Source organism: Cryptomeria japonica, chromosome 5, assembly GCF_030272615.1.
Source record: "Cryptomeria japonica chromosome 5, Sugi_1.0, whole genome shotgun sequence".
Classification (NCBI taxonomy): domain Eukaryota; kingdom Viridiplantae; phylum Streptophyta; class Pinopsida; order Cupressales; family Cupressaceae; genus Cryptomeria; species Cryptomeria japonica.
Window position 1 is genome coordinate 674,887,838 of NC_081409.1, and position 17,677 is coordinate 674,905,514.

The 17,677-nt window shown below is 36.5% G+C and overlaps 1 protein-coding gene across 1 annotated transcript; it reads right to left on the reverse strand.

The window, feature by feature from the left end:
- Positions 1–375: 375 nt before the first annotated feature.
- LOC131876050 (uncharacterized) lies at positions 376–16,008 on the reverse strand. Its single transcript, XM_059220823.1, has 3 exons — positions 15,790–16,008; positions 15,171–15,265; positions 376–784 (listed from the first exon to the last, which is right to left on the reverse strand). Exons 1-3 carry the CDS (start codon positions 16,006–16,008, stop codon positions 376–378), a joined length of 723 nt encoding a protein of 240 aa, XP_059076806.1.
- Between the last annotated feature and the right edge of the window lie 1,669 nt (positions 16,009–17,677).

Genomic DNA, 17,677 nt, shown 5'->3' on the forward strand with positions numbered 1-17,677 from the left:
AGACCATCCTCCACAAGGACATTGTCCCAGTCATCTATGATAAACTTGAAGAGCTCCCTACATGATTGATTGTCTTCATCTTCTCCTTCTAGGGCCTTTTCTTGTAACAAACAGAGGATGATAGACAAATTGTGCATCACTCTTATGCAAAACTTATTTGTGCTTGCTAGCTACTTGTCTCGAGCATCCCATATGTTCTTCATTTCTTTAATCCATCTTTAGGTCTTGCAATTTCACATTCGCCCCTTGGCCTTCCAGTTTTTTTCTCAGTTCACGAACTTCCCATTGCAAGGCTTGCAGCTCACTATCCCTCAACTGGCCACTCATCTCTATATTCTCATCCACCTTTAGGGTTTGTTGCACATCTTCAATAGTTTAGCAACTCCTCTTCTCCTCTTTCCTCACCCCTTTCTTCTTGTTGCTCCCCTTTCTTCCCTTGTCATTTTTCTCCACATCACTACCTAATCCATCCCCTTCTTTCTCCTCATCCACCTCATCCCCAATACTCTGCCCAAACACATTAACAGGTTCCATCTTTTGTAGTATTTCGATTGGGGCCACCTTGTACAACTCTTCAGTAGGGTCCACATTCTCTCCCATCACATCCTGATAATTCAGAGGAGGGTCAATGTCAACCTCCTCACCAACCCCAACCTCCCTAGTCACCAATTCATCCTCATCGTTCTTATTTAAATTCCCACCATCACCCTCCTTAGTGTCCTCTTTAGACTCCACAACAGTTTGTTTTTCACCTTTTCTACCACCTGCATCATGAGAGGCAATCCTGCATGACCATATCCTCCCTTTAGTCTCGACATTAGGTTCCTCTTCCTCAATTTCTTTGAAACTAGAATGTCAATTTGATAATTCTCTTCCTTTTACCCGAGGATGTGTTCTTTCCCTTAGAGCATGTGAGATTTTTCTCTCTGATAGTGGAAATAGTAGGTGAGGAAAGTGTGGAAGTGCCAAGTTTTATGATAGTCATAGAGGAGGAAAGAATGGGTGAAGAAGTAAAGTCTTCACCTGAGAGTTGGAAAATTAGGAGGGAGGCAATTCCACCCACATAAGTAGCCAAAGGGTGAGAAGAATGAAGATGGTATTGAAACATCACAATATTTTGGGGGGGGCATAAGGCCAAATGGTAGAGTGTGTAAATCAAACCCTAGTGGAGAGGAATAGACCTTTTATCTTCATTTTTAGGAAATAATGCTTCCTTAATGGATCTTTCGAGAGAGTGAAGCAGATAATGGGGAAGATAAATGGTGTCATTTCCTAGAATAATTTAGCAGAGGCATGTGGTAATAATAATAAACCTTGCGATGGCCCTCAAGGGTAAATTGTTTCATGACCATGAGGCATACCTAGTTCCATGGGTGTGGTAATTTCTCCCTAGCAAAGTTGCCTTGCAACTTAACATGGCCTTGCTTCCCCTTAAAAAAATTATTGACACTATCACTGTTGGTGATATGGTTGGTCCTCTTTCATCTCTTGCCTTCTAGGGAAAGGCACATAGCATGGACAATGACCTCCTCAGAGACTTCGAACGAGATTCCTCCTAAAACAACCCTTCAATTGGTCCAATATGTGGCAAATTGTATGAAAGTTGATCATCATACCCTCTCAAATTCTCCAAATATTCTGCCACCCCACCCTCCATACAGTAATGCTAGATAATAGTATTATTTTTAAAATTATTAGGCTTTTCTATCTCATACCACACTCTATCACCACCCATGATGAACTCATAAAGATTATTAATGAAGGCACCACTGAAAACTAGAGAAATTAACCTTATTGTGAGAGAGGTAGCTAAAAAATAACACCAACTTTCTAAAATAGGCTTAATATTTTTATTACCAAAATCGTGTGAACCAGCAAAGGCGTAATTACTTCACCTAACCTCTGAATCATGTGGCATGTGCAAAAGGTAAATCTTATCTTGAAAGGAAATCAAAATTTAAGATCATCATCATGTTTTCGAGGATTAAAAAATCATCATTGCCCATACATCCACGTGTCCAATAAAGCGCAATATTCTTCATGAAAGCACAAACTTTTAAGGGAGTCATGTGATCACCAATGTAGTTGAGGTCCCTCATTAGCAAAATCATGCAGAAGTAATGCCATATCATGATGATGAGTTGGCTACCAAATTCATCACACCATCTAGTAGCCCACATCATATTACTGTTAGTTCCAAACAGTACCAAGTTGGGCTAATTCAAATTCAAAAACTCCTACCTTCTCGAACCCAAACAACCAAACTAAAGAAGGTTGATTTTGATACAGCTCAAATGACTACCCATGGGAACTTTGGTTACTACACTCTCTATGCAAGAGTAGGTGGGAATTGTTTGGGATGGAGTCCATCCTCCTCCAATATCTCAAGCCCTTAGTGAGAATACCAAGTGTTTCTAAGGCATCTGCTACCTTATTTCCCTCTTTATAAATATGACCAATCTCGAAGGAATCAAAACCAAAAATTAACTTGTGGATGTCTCTGATTGTGTTGTTGTGTGATGAAAATGTGGGTGCAAAATAGAAATGATTAAAAGCTAAACTAATAATTGAACAACCATAAATAAATCAAACACCTAAAGATCGGGATGCTAAAAAGGAAATAAACAAAGCTAAATTATCAATTGACAAACAAAATGTAAACCCCATTTGAATTCCTTGATTTGATTATCCTGTGATTTGATGCGTACTCATGATGTTGCGGATGCTCGATTTTGCTCCATGATGTTTGATGCAAGATATAGATAATAGCTAAATGTAAAATGGATGTGTGAAGGTGAGTGATGATTTCAGCATTATGAGGATATGAGTATGAAAAGGTGGATGGTTTTCTTAGAAAATGGAGGGTTTAAAAAAAATAGATGAGAGGTGAAGGAGGTTGAAAATGATACACTTGTCCTCTTTGAGGACAAGTGGCAAGCCTGAAGATGCCATGTGGAATGAGATTCCACACTTGTCTAGGACAAGTGGCTCAATCAAAAATGACAAGTGTCCCCAAGGGGGATACATGTCTTGGAAAGGAATGACATGTGTGGACCCATGTCCATTTTGAGCAATAACCACCCAAAATTGGATATTTTCCAATATTAGAAAAATAGGGAATGTGCACACACATGTGAGGGGGGAGGTTAGAATGGATAAGATAAGATTGGTTAAAAGGATAGGGTTAGTTACAACCATTGGGTTAGGCTAGGGTTGGGTTAGAAGGAGGGGTTAGAAGAAGGGTTTAGGTTAGGAGATGTGGAGAAATTAATTAATAAATTGGAGGAAAAGGATAAATGAATAAAATAAAATAAAATAAATTATTATATTTAATAGAAGAAGGGCTTAAAAGGGGATTAATTAATTAACAAGGTTAATCAATTAATAGGATAGGGACATGGCATCATTAATTAAATAATATGAATTATTTAATTAACATAAGTGACTAAAGGTATTTAAATTTGATTAAATTAAGTAGTCAAATTTAAGTGTCTGTAGCTATAAAGAGCCCAACTGATTATGTTCAACCCTTTGCCAACATCAATAATGAGTTTGGAGTCACCTTCAATGGCAATGCCACAGATTAAAAAAGTGGGCTATATTAAGACCCCAAGCTAAGGCCATGTACCCTCTACTTGGTTGCTAGTATATTTATTCAGATTCCCAACGTAAGCAACCACCATATCGCCAAGATGTGATCTTAGGACACCCCTAGCAACAACAGCATCAAAGTTCAATTTGTACCAACCAATTCTAGGTGGCTGCCATTTGGTGTTCATTCTCATCACTCACTTGGTGTTGTCAAATGTTGCATAAGAGTGAGGAAGGCCCCACTACAGTGTTAATACTGATTCACCCCCCCACTTAGTATTAACTAGATCCTCTAAGATTAACAATTGGTATCAGAGCCTTGGTCCTTTGTGTGTAGAAAGCTTAACAGCTTGAGGGAAATATCTTGAAGAAAGATGATGAAGAAGGAGGGTCCCAAGTTTACCAAGGACAACTATCAGATATGGAAAGACTGGATGAAGATATACATTAAAGGATTGGGTGCTCAATATTGGAATCATGTGGTAAACAAGTATGTTGCTCCTACTACCAGCCCCTTGACACTGGATGAGATTAAAGAACAACAAGAAAATATTCAAGCCTTGGAAGCAATTGTAAGTACTTTATTTGATTCTGAGTATATAAATTTTCATGAATTAGAAACTACATTTGAGGTATGGGAGAAATTAGACTTGATTTATAGAGGAGATGAACATGTACAAAGAGCAAAAGAAGAAAGTTTAATAGGCAAATTTGATGGCATTAAATTGGTTGATGGTTAGAACATTGATGTTGGTGTTGCCATCAATGCCAAAGAGGGAGAATGTTGGCATGATTGGCATAACTAATGCAGATGAAGAATGATGACTAAACTGGTAAAGGATTGTTTGTGATGACATTGTGATGAAGAGATTGAGATTGCATGATTTGATGACTTTGATCAGTTATTTGTGTTGTCATTGATGGCAATTGATGTTTACTATGTTGTATTTTGTCATCTTAGTCTTTTTGGTCTACTAGAAAGACCTTACCAGTAGACCAAAAAGACTAAGATGACAAGATACAACATAGTAAACATCAGTTGCCATCAATGACAAAACAAATAACTAATCAAAGTCATCCAATCATGCAATCTCAATCTCTTCATCACAATGTCATCACAAACAGTCCTTTACCGGTTCAGTCATCATTCTTCATCTGGATCAATTATGCCAATCATGCCAACATACAGATCCACCTCGACATCCTGATGGGTAGAGGGATTAGGAGGGGGCTTGACATGAGTGACCAAGAGATTCTCTAATGGGATCTTGAGGAATGACCTAAAAACCACATTAGCAGAGTTCTCCACACCATAAAAGATCTTATTATTCCTTTCTTTCCAAATACTCCATCCTATATGGCATGGAATTTTATTTCACAATTGATGAATGAGGGGATTAAATGTTGACCCCTTCCACTCCTTTATTGGGTGAACCAAATGCTCATTCAACATCCAACAAAGATTCAGTCTCTAGCATACCATCCCCAAGGTATTCTAGAAAAATTGCAATGAAGAAGCAAGAGAGAGATGTTTTCTTCCTCCATTTTGCACATGGTGCATCTATTAGGGAATTGAAATACCCTCTTGATGAGATTATCTTAGGTGAGGATCCATTTTGCACACGGTGCATCTATTAGGGAATTGAAATACCCTCTTGATGAGATTATCTTAGGTGAGGATTTTGTTGTGAAGGGTTGTCCACCAAAAAAAATTTGATTTTAGGGATGAGTTGAGGGTTCTAGACCTACATCCACCAATTTGGAGAGTTTTTGTCTCAAAGAAGGCTATGATAAGTATATCTGACAATGAAATATCCCCTTGAGTTCAATCACCAAATGAATTTGTCCTTATAGGGAAAGAAGGGAAATATAACCTTTTTAAGCATATCTTGCACCTCCAAAGCATCATGAGTAGATGGGGCTGATTATGGCAGCAAAGGGTGATATGCTTCCAAGAGTCATTAGGGGAAAGGTAATCACCAACCCATTGCCCAAAAAAGGCTTTAGCGCAACCCTGTAATCTCTCGAGGGAGGGGATGGAAGATAATGGTTTATCCCTAATCTAAGTATCCTCCCAAAAGTGAAAGCTTCGCCCATTACCAACAAGCCATTTCAGACCTAGAGAGATAATACCCCTGCTCTTAAGAATATTATTCCAAATCTTGGAACCATTGGGGAATCCTTCTAAATTCAGTATCCTATAGATTTTTTTCTGATGAAGATACTTAGTACTCATAATATGGCACTAGTCAGCTTTGTGAATAGCCGATTTCCATCCGATATTAACCATGAGAGCTTTGTTGAACTATGAGATTTTCCTAATTCACAATCCTCCCTTATCTCTCAAATTGCAAACCTTGTCCCATCCAAACAGGGCCAATCTCTTTTTTTCTTCCATACCTTTCCAAAGGAAAGTCTTTTGGATTCTTTCCAACTTCTTAGCCATGGAGGCCGAGATTTTGAATAAGGAAAGGAAGTAGATAGGGATCCCTTGTAGAGAAGAACCCAAGAGTTGGAGATTTCCAGTACTAGTGAGGAGTCTTCCTTTCTAGCCTATGGGTTTCTTATACATTTAGTCAAGAATAGAGTTTCAAAATGTATTATAGACTTCGTTAACCATGAGGGGTGTAGCATCCTAAATTGTACTCCCTTACATATTTGTCCACATTTGGGCCCTCACCTTGGCATTTGTGCTATGAGGCTTGAATGGAACTTGATTACGCCTTTGATGTGCATATTTATCATCATTTTCACTTTGCACATCATCCTACCCCTCAAAATTGGTCTCTAATTGGGCAGGACCAAGGCGTGGTACCCTGGTCCTCCCAATTAGGACCCAACTATGAGCCTCCTAATGATCATATGATTTGAGCGGGAATTACAACTTTGTGTCAACTCATGTCAAAAAATTAAGTTGTTTTTTGACAGGCAAGTATAAAAAAGGTCTACCCCTGTCATTTGATCATTCAGCAATAATATTGATCAATCAGTTCAAGCAATCAAGCATTCAAGTTCAAGCAAGAAAGAAATCGGTCTTTCTTTAAGCATATATGTTTCAAAAACTACACAAGGAGGTATAGCATATATGTTTCAGTCATTATTCAACATATCCCTCAAAATAACATTTTCTTTACTCCAATTCAATCGGATTTCATTTCTATTTCATGGTTAATTCCAAAACTGGGGTTTGACCTAAGGCAAACCCCTATTCCCAACCTATTTACCTTCTCTAGTGTATGCAAGAATAGGTACGAATTTGTGATTGTCAGGATAAGATTTATTTACAGAGATGAATTAATCCCCCATTGGAGTGCAAAAAGTGTGGAGGACCAGAGTGATCATCACACTGGTCCTAACAAATCACGAGCTCCTTTTGGGAAAAGATTTGAATCCTATTATAATCCTCAGACCTAGGTTCATGGCTTAATTTGACGATTTTAGCTTGCTATTTATGCATTTTTACATCAATTTCAAGCACCTTTACCCTAATTTCAGAAAATTCAATAATTCAATTCAACTCATGGAAAAGAAGAGGCTAATTTGACACCCCTGGAATATGATCAACATTTAGACCTCTTAGGTTTAGATCTATCTAATTCCTATCTTTCCCTAATTTAAATGGTCCCCAAGTAAAAATTGGCAGTTTCTTCCTTCTACGATGAAAACCCTAATTTTCCACCATCTACATTTTGGTGAACCCGACATCTTACACCTGCAATTCTTATTTTTGTTCTCAGATCTAAGTGTTTATGCAATTTCACATTCAAATTTACATTTGCAAGTTTAATTTTATTTTTTATTGAATTTCAAAAATTTAGAGGTTAATCTCACAAAATCCTTATTTTTTAATTCTAAAATCAAGCTTGTGTGTTGTCTAATTGGGTTTATTATTTTAAATTTGATTATTCATTTAATTTAAAATTCAAATTTTCCTTGCTAGATATCATTTTTAAATTGAATTACATAAATTTAGTGGTTGAAATTACAAAAACCCTAATTTATAATTATGAAATTTACCATATAGGTTGATATCTTTATGAATGTTATGCTATGACTACATGCATTTATTTTTCATATTCAAAAATTAAATTGCTTAAATAATTGGTTAATCAATCATTTTTTACAAGATTGTGTGTTGCTTAATCATAATTTTTAAATTCAAATTCAAATTTATCTTCTTTGTGCATGAGTTTTACTACTATTAGTCCTACCTATAATATTCTCATGAGAAAAAGTTGTAGAATTAGGGCTTCCCAAGGTTTAACCACTAAGGATATAGGGCCTAATTTGGATAACTTGTTTCATGAGAATGTGGGTGGTTATTCTATTCCAACAATTGATGTTATTTATCCCTTTTCTTTATATAATTCTCATGATTGCCAAGTCATGATAAACTCAAAAGTTTGGTTAAATTAAAGACATGGGGTCCCACTGGGCAAGCCAAAAATAATGCAAGAAAAAGTAGGAGGTTAGTTGCACATTCTAATTTCATGAAACATAATGAAATATCTAAAACAACTAAGCTTGTACTTTCTCAAGCTCCTCCAATTGAGCTAGAAGTGAATGTGCCCTTGTTCACTTGATTTGCTCCTTTCATGGCTTGATGTGGAATGCTCTTTGGTTGCTACACAACAATGATGGATAGATGAATTGGCTAGACTAATGAATTGGGTGTTATGGGGGTACTATGGATGAGTTGTGGGATGAAATTGGTATGATAAGGGTGCTATGTATGGGTTTGGAACATAAACTAGCAGCATAAGATTGTGAATGAAGTGCATTGATTTGGGAAGGGAAGAGACTCCAATCTATAGATCTTTTGGATAGGAATGGACGATTGAGATTGAAGGATAATGGAGGGCTAAGATTGCATGAGGTGGCTTGGATGGGACAAGTGGAGGCTCAAGATATTTTTCATAAAGGCTTTCTTTGTCTCCACACTCCACAAGGACATGAGGAAGAGAGACAAAGCACACAAGGGAAAGGAATAAGAAATTAAGAATTCCTTGGGAAGAGGATTATGGGGAGAATAAAGGAATTTAAAATTCCTTGGATAGTCAAAAGTGGGTGGCATTTAAGATGGTTTAGAGAAGTGTACATGTCATTTATGACATATGGTTGACTCATTCCTAATCTCGGATATTAGGAATGTGCAAATGATTAGTGAGGGTGATTAGATTATACAATGAGGGGTTAGAATGCAAGTGGGAAAAGATTATGTGACATGAGGAGAGAGGAGGGGAGGAATTTTAAATTGAGGAAAATGATAATGAAGATTAGACTTGGGTCAATTAGCCTTAATGAAGGGGATTAAATAGAGGGTTTGAAAGAATCAAGATATTAGTCAATTAATTGTACATTAATTAACTAATTGGGATTAGAATAAATATTGAAGGGGTTAGCTAAGGTTGGGGATTAAATATTTTTCAAAAGAATGGGGATTTACATAATTAATTGATAAAATTAATTATATGGTTGGGGGATAAAATTCATTAAATATAATTCAATTAATTTTAAGAAGAATAAGGACTATTATAATTCATATTATGTGGGAAGGGATAAATTAATTAAATATTAATTTAATTAATTTTAGGTGTTGACAAAATCAACTTGTCAAATCAACCAATCAATCAATCAACTTTATCAAAATTGTCATCTGTCTTATGCAAGGTGTGGTATACTCGAAACCAAACTGTGTTTGTCTTAAATGAGGCACTCCATTCCTAAAACTAGACATCATGATTGTCTTATCAAACACAAACTATCAACTTTGACAACAAAGATCAGAATGGTTGTTGACTTGCTTTGTCTAGTGAGTCTCATCTTTCATTGATTTATCTTTTGTCATGTTCCTATGCTACTCAAAGATATCCACAAATGATTAGAGTTGTCAGGATGATTCATGGTCTTTTTGTTGTTGTCTTTTGTGTTATGGTTTAGGCAGATCTAAAGCAAATACAAATTAATAATTATATGCAGATTTGAATACACAAAGATTAAGAAAAACACAACACAAATAACATAGAGATTTAATGTGGTTCACCCAAGATGGGCGACATCCATAGAACACAATCGTCTAATCTTTTCTTATTATCTAGTAAATAGTACAACACCATCGCAATGCCTTTTTTCATTCTCGTCACTTATATCATGAAATTTCTAGGGCAACTTACAGAGTCATAACAAAATTAACCCTAACCCTAAAAGAATATTCTTGTAATCTTTTCCTCGCACTCATATTCTTATACTCGTATTCTTGTGTTCTTATACATGTACGAGAAAATTTCCCAACCCTCTGCACTACAGACATTCTGGACCAATTTAGAACAACAAGTTTGACATCAAAGACAACCACAAGAACACATAAATTTATGCTTCCAACACTTTTCATTCTATAAAGAGTTATTTAGCTAATCTTCCTATCTTAATGTTAATTATGTAGGATAGACCTTTTTTGCTCTATATGTTAGCATTACCTAATCCTTTAGTGACCTGATTGGCTCAATATGATAATGATGGTTAGGAAAGAGTGGTCTATTATACTATTTATATTTTAGTTGATTATGAAACTCAATACTCTAGGATGGAAAAGCAGTGGCTTGTTCTCACCTTTGCAATGCAAAAATTAATGCATTATCTTCTCCACATAGAGACTCGGGTGATTGTTAAAAATGATCTTCTTAAACCTCTCATTTTAGGGTTGATCTCTCTAAAATATCAAAATGGGTGATGCTACTTTTTGAGTTAGACCTTAAGTTTGTAACTTGAATTAAATCAAAGGTCAAGTTGTCACTAGTTAGTTGGTGGAAGCTCCCTCACCTAAATAATTCCCTACCTTATATTTGTTCTTGGATGCAAATTTGTTTACAATAGACCATGAACCTATATGAGAAATGTACTTTAATAGATTGAGATGTCAAACTAATTCTAAAATGGGTGTAGTCTTAATCCCACTTGAGGGAAAACCAATTCCTCTTTCCTTTCGACTTGAATTTCATTGTACAAACATCGTTGAGTATGAAGCCCTTATTTCTAGCTTGAGTGTTACAATTGCTTTCGAAGTTACACATATTTATATTCATAATGATTCTAAACTTATTGTGAATCAAATTGTAGGAACATATCGAGGTAAACAGTCTAAGCTATCTTAGTATTGCGATATGGATTTGATTTTTATTACTCATTTATCTTCTTATATTATTAACAGTATTTCCAAAAAAGAGAATCATCACACACATGCAATAGCAAACACAACATCCCTTGTACACTTTGACAATAGTGTAGATGAGTCTCATTTTATGGTATAAGTTCTTTGCTCTCTTATTGTCTCTGATAAACCTAAACTCAATAGTGTTATGTGTGTACCCATAGACTCAGGGAACGGTTTTATAATATCTATAACTATCTAAAGTCTAGAAGTTTTCTTGATGACACAAGTAAGAACACTTGTGTCTACATTCAAAATCTTTTAGCTTGTTATATTATCCTTTCTAGTGTTCTCTATCACATGTGTTCTAAACAGTCTTCTTCTTTGATGTCTTACTAAGGCTAAGATACCCCTTGCCCTTCAAGAAGCTCGTGCAGGATCTAAAGATGGACACTTTGGCAGTAAAACCTTAGTGCACAAATTGATACATATGGGATATTATTGACAAACAAAACAACAAGATTTATGTACATTTGTCAAGAAATGTCCTCAATAGTAGCAACATAGCAATCTCATTCAAGATTCTACACAAGAACTCAACATTCAAGCTTCCTCTTGGCCATTTCAAACTTGGGGCCTTGATATTATAGGAAATATATCTCCTCCTTCTAAAAGGCATACCTTCATCATAACAACTACCAATTACTTTATGAAGTGGGTTGAAGCTATTCTAGTAAGGTCCACTATTGTTGAAGCAATTTGAAGCTTTCTTATAAACAACAAAATTTCTTGTTTTGGACTGACTTTTATCCTTGTGTAAGACAATGGTACATCACTTAAGAACAAAGAGGTGAAGCAATTATTTGAGAAGTTTCATATTTAATATTAGTTTTCTACACCTTATGACCATCAATTCAATGGTCAAGTTGAAGCTTTGAATAAGACCACTGAATAGATCTAACATAATATGATCAATAAACACAATAATAATTGGCATATTTAATTGACTTATGCTTGTGGGCCTATTGCACAAGTGTTTGTATGACTATTGGTACTACTCTATACAACCTCATGTATTGTGTTGATGCTATTATGCCCCTAGAGTTGGAAATTCCTTCATTGCAAGTTTCTCTTAGGGGGTTGATTGATGATGACACTTACCGTAATAATCATCTCAAATAGCTTCACCTACTAGATGAGTACCTATTAAAGGCCCTCAAGCACCTCCAAGTTTATCAAAAGTCTTTATCAAGAAAATATAATCAAAATATTATTTATTGTACCTTCAATATACGTGACCTCATTCTCTTTGAGAATCAGAAGAACGTGCTACCCAACCAAAAGGGGAAGTTCAACCCCAATTGGTTAGATCCTTATTTAGTCACCTCTATCTATGGTTCTAGTCTTTCAAATATGGATGGTACATCACCAAAGGAATTTGGCAATGTCATACACTTGCATCGACATTATGCATAAAATAATTCTATATATCATGTGTATGATACTTAATGTTCTTTAATATATTAAGTTCATTGTGTCATGAAATTTCCTCATCAAAGTGTTATTCTTTTTCATTGTGTGTATGTATGGTTAATTTCTTTAACTAGGAATTAGGTATATGTTTGTTTTATTTTTATGTGTTGTATCAATATCTTTTATGTTAGTTATTCATGGTATGTAATGTGAGTTAGCTTGGTCATTTGTTACATTTATGCATATTCTTTAATTATATTAAGCATGATTTCCTTTTCATTCACCTATATCATCATATCATATTAGATCATCATCATATTTAATTAAGCATGTGTGTGATATGTGTTTGATTAAATCATGATGGCATCTAATCTAACCATGCATCATAAAGTATATTTCACATATATGAAACTAAAAGAATAAATTAGAAACAAAAGTGATTATCGAATCAAAGTCGCAATGTACAAATGACACATCACTACAAAAACATGCGATGTCAGTATATGTGTGTATGACTATATATATCAAAAGAATGATATGCATAATCAGACCTACATTTATGAATCTTTATAAAAAAATATCTACTTAAAAATGTTTATCAATACAAAATGAGGACCCTCCTAGTGCATGGGCGCTTAAGCCTATAGGTGTAGAGGGATCTCGATCCAAGTGAGGTGGCTACCTGACTGAAGTAGAGTGGGACCGAGCAGTTGATGCCCTTTATGTGTGACATCCCCTCAACTCTCCCCTCATCTTTGTTATCGCCTCCCTTTGGGATGCCATATGTTATGCCTATGTTGCTAGCTCATCCCTAAGGGTGTCCTCTCATTGCCACACCACCACTAAATCGTCCATTAGCTAACACACTCGAGGGTGAATAAGGTCACTAGTAGTTTCACTCTATACAACATTGACCTACCTTTGGAGGTTCTAGATCTACCTTTGTAGGGCATCACATTCTTTCTCGGTACTCTAGACTTGAATCACAATATGGTTTATCTCAAATGACGGTACTATGAATCTTTTCAAATCCTTGGTCCCTCTGACCTATCATTGTGCTCAATTGGGCCTCCCTCTACACTAGGCTTGATGAATACTAAGAGGGGGGGGGAATTAGTATACCAAAAAATACTGAACTCAAACTCTTAAATAGTTTTGCAATTAACTGGTATATCAGATTTACTAACAAACCAATTAAGACAAATGCAAATGAAACAACAAATGAAGCATTCACCCACAAGAGCACAATCACCATAACACAAGAATTTTTGACATGGAAACCCAAATGGGAAAAACCATGATAAGCAGAAACTCACAAGTAACTATCTGCAGAATAGAAACCAGACCAGTTAAGGTCATACAATGTTCTTCACCGGAACAGATCCTGTTAAGAATATAGATCTCTGTTAGGAGATAAGTCTTGTTAAACACTACCTTGTGAGAGGATTTCAGATTCACAGATGTGAACCACCTTGTTAGAGGATTTACAAAGGCTTTGTTGGGCCTACCCGGTAAGGGTTTTAGACTTGTCGAAGATATGAGTAATCAACAAGTAGATGATCTAGATACTAGCACAGTATGCTTGGTTAGATCCTTGATAGCTCATTGCTAATGCATATTTTGCATTACTTCTGTCTTCAATATCTCCACACTCTATATCTTCACACGGACCTAATCTTCTCTTCTATAATCGCACATACAAAACCCTCATGTACTAAAACCCTAGACATGATGTCCTTATAAAGGAGTCTGATTTCATGTCGGTTACATTACAAGTTCCTGGGTTCAGTGCACCTAGACACATTTGATAACACGACACAAAATCACCACCAAAGTGTCGGTGGATGACAACTCATCATAGAAATATCGGTTGGTAACTCATCGTAGAGTAATACCGGTTCATACAATTTACCGATTACCGGTTGTCTAAAGTGAAGACTAGAAAAATGTTAACTAGCGCTTTGTTCCTTCGTACCACTTGAGATCCTTGAACCGCTTGAGGTCTTCATACCACTTGTGACCAGTAAACACCTTCTGCAAAACACTGATAGTCTAAAGACTATAATACATAATACCAGTTGGAATAATTACCGGTTGAGCATAACTCATACATAAAGAAAGTGATCGTAAAACAAGTGTGTGTCCATCAATGACAATCACAACATCATGAAAATGCCAATAATCTCCCCCTTTGGCATTGATGGCAACACTTAGGAAAAATTTTGACATCTAAGTGTTTTTGCAAAAATATGCCCATAATCAAAATTACTCCCCCTAAGCATATACACTATCCCTTTTGCAAAAATGACAATGTATACTACTTCCTTAAAAAAGGTAACATAAAAGTATACATAACATTCACCAAAATTTTAAATACTACTCCCCCTTTGCCAACAATGACAAAGTAAGGCAGAATAACCCCTGTTTCTCATTAACATCAAAATAAGTAAATGTTTATGATAATAATGAGTGAAACTTATCAAAAATAGATTTAAAATATTGCATAAAAATATTCATGGCTAATGACCATGACTCAAGTAAGGACGTAGCAACCTCACTTTCCATCTGTATCTATGATACCTATTCTTCCGTGGCATCAATTGTACTCATCTCTTGAGTTACTGTTAAAGCTTCTAGATTGAGAAAGCACTTCTGAAGAATTTGCAGCCTGGGTAATAAAACCAGTTGAAGCTCCTGCAAATCTCTTGTCTGATTGCTAATCTCCAATTCTATCTTGGTAGACTGAAGTTGATACTGGTGAACAGCTTGCCCATATGAAGTGAAAGAATCATACGGCATCTTAAAGTTGCTTATGTATGCCTGCAAATCATATTGCAGTTTATCCTTTTGTGCAAGCACATCATCACAAAATAGATGGGGTTGGCTTATTTTGCTCATCAGTAGTTTTCCCTCATCCATAGCATCTCTTATATCCTTCTATTGTTTCTGAAGTTGAGACCGGAGCTCATTCAGTTTATTTGCTAAAGCAGTGTTGAGTGCCTTCTCCTGCTTCTTCTTTGTGTTTGCTTCGGCAACTTCTTCTAGGCACTGTACCTGGTCCTCAAAAACTATACATAGAAGTTTTAGTTTGGCCAGAGAGGAATTGGTACCGGGGAGGTTGGTACCTGGAATCAAACTGGTAAGGGTGTCAATCGCAGTGTGAATGACATCCTGCTCCTTTTTCCTCCTCAATGTTTCCAATCTCTCTTGTGCTAGCTTTATGCCTTGCAGCAGCTCCAATTCATCTGCAGATTGGAGATCAATAGGACCAGTGATGTTAGTCAATTTGGCTTGACCACTGATTGCCTTTGGAGTCTCCGCTTGTTTTTTCTTTTCTCCTTCCTTCTTCTCTTTCACTTTTTTCTTTTCCTCTTCTTTCTTCCTTTGCTCTACTTCATGCTTTTTCTTTTCTTCCTCCTTCTTTCTTTCTTCTTATTTTCTCTTTTCCTCTTCTTCTTTCTTCTTCTCCTTGTCTTTTTGCTTCTTTCCTCTTCTTTCTTTTCCTCCTCTTCTTTCCTCTTCTCCTCTTCTTTCATCTTCTCCTCTTCTTTCCTCTTCTCTTCTTTCTCTTTGTCAGCCTTTTCCTTGTCCAGCTTTTGCTTCTCTGCTTCTTCTTTATCTTGTTTCTCCTTCTCTATGTCTAGAGTGGCATCTTCACCATCTAACGCGTCCACATCAATAGTGTCAACATGTTCTGTAGCTGGTTCTTCTTCACCATCAAATGCCTCATCCAGTTTTCCGGTTTCCATTTCCTGTTCAGTTTCTTTGTTTGCTTGAGTTACTTTATGCATTTTCATAGTGGCTTTAGTATGGGAGTGTGTGTCTTTCACCACTTCAGAGGCTTTACCTTCTAGTAGCAAGAGTCTTCTTCTTCTCATGAAGAAGAGACCTTTGTATCGGTTCATGATTTCAAACAATTCAGAGTTTGAAGCATCAGGGAAGTATTCTGCAAAAATATTTTCTCTGATCCCCTGTTCTCTCTCGATGGCAATGCGCCATTTATTATCTAAAGAATTGTACAAAGAATCAGGTGTCTCAGATCTAATTTTTGATGGTGACCGGTCATGAACACACAAATAATTAATGATTTCCTGCTTCGTTTCCTCTTTCTCACTATCATTAAAATCATCAAAACACTCCTTCAGATCACTAAGCAATTTTCTTTTAATATTCTTAATAGTCCTCTGACAATGTGTCATCGGCTTATAAGAAGAGATGTCAATATTTACCGGTGCAGATGATGCAGGTGCATTGCCGGTAGTTTCTTCTTTCTTCCTGGTTTGCCTAGTCTTCTTAGGTTGTACTGCAAGTTCTGTATCCTCAGACTCCGGTGAGTTGCTTTTGGTCTTCTACTTCCTTTCAAATACTTTACCGGGTGCAACGTCTGGTTTCTTCTTGGCAAGTGACCGCTTGGTCACTTTTGGGTTGGCTGAGGTAACCAATGTCGATACCGATGGCACTCCCTTTCCCTTTTTCACTGAAGGTTCTTCAACTGGTGTTACCCTTTCCAAGTAGGTGTCGGTTCTCTTTTTATTTGCATTTAAAGGAGAGGCAATCAGGGTAGAGGCATACCCATCCAACATGTCATACATCACCTCATATCCCATAGGTTCTACTTCTTCCTGTCTTGGCTCTACTACTTCCATTATACACTCATCTACTTTAATGGTAAAGCAGATGTCCTCTTCATATTTCTTAACAATGTCTCCAAATATCCTCATCCTCTGGCTCATCTCCTGCTTGAATTCATCAAAGTATTTATTCAAGACTTCAGGATATCCGGTTCCCACCACCTAGAGACTTTCCCTAATTTGTTTGGTGACCGGTTGGTCAGCAGACCATTGAATATCATCGACTCCCGAGAAATAGCCTTGAAAGTAGAAAAAAAGACCTACCAAAATTTATCCGAATTTGAATCTTAAGGCACTGTCCTATTTGAAGAACATCAAGTTTAATAGAAGTTGCTTCTGCAAACAAGTGCATAGATCAAATGAGGCATCCTCCATGATCATTTTGTAGGCGGCATTTACCGCAACAACAAAGATAGAGTTTTTTTTGCTAGCATAAAACGTTTGGTATCCAATCACCATGAAAGCATACTTGACCAACTCATCTTTGATGGTGTTGATGGTCATTCCCCGTTGGTCACTCAAAGAACTGGTGAGCTTAGTCATTTCTGTCTTGATGACCTTCCTTAGGGTTGGTACCTCACTAATGTTGCAAAAACTAGTGACAGCATAAATTGCTTCAGGCGTAATGTCATGCGTCCTCTCGAGATACATCTTGTTGCCATGCACTCTGCTCAGGATGATGTGGATGTTCTCTTTTGTGAACTCTTCAAGAAAGTAAACTGCATTGTGAAGTTTCTTCCTCTCTAGGATGATGTATTCTGGTTTGATCTTTTTGTCATCCCCACATAACAGACCTAGCTGGGAATCGCTAGTGATCCTAGGTCTTCTAATTTGT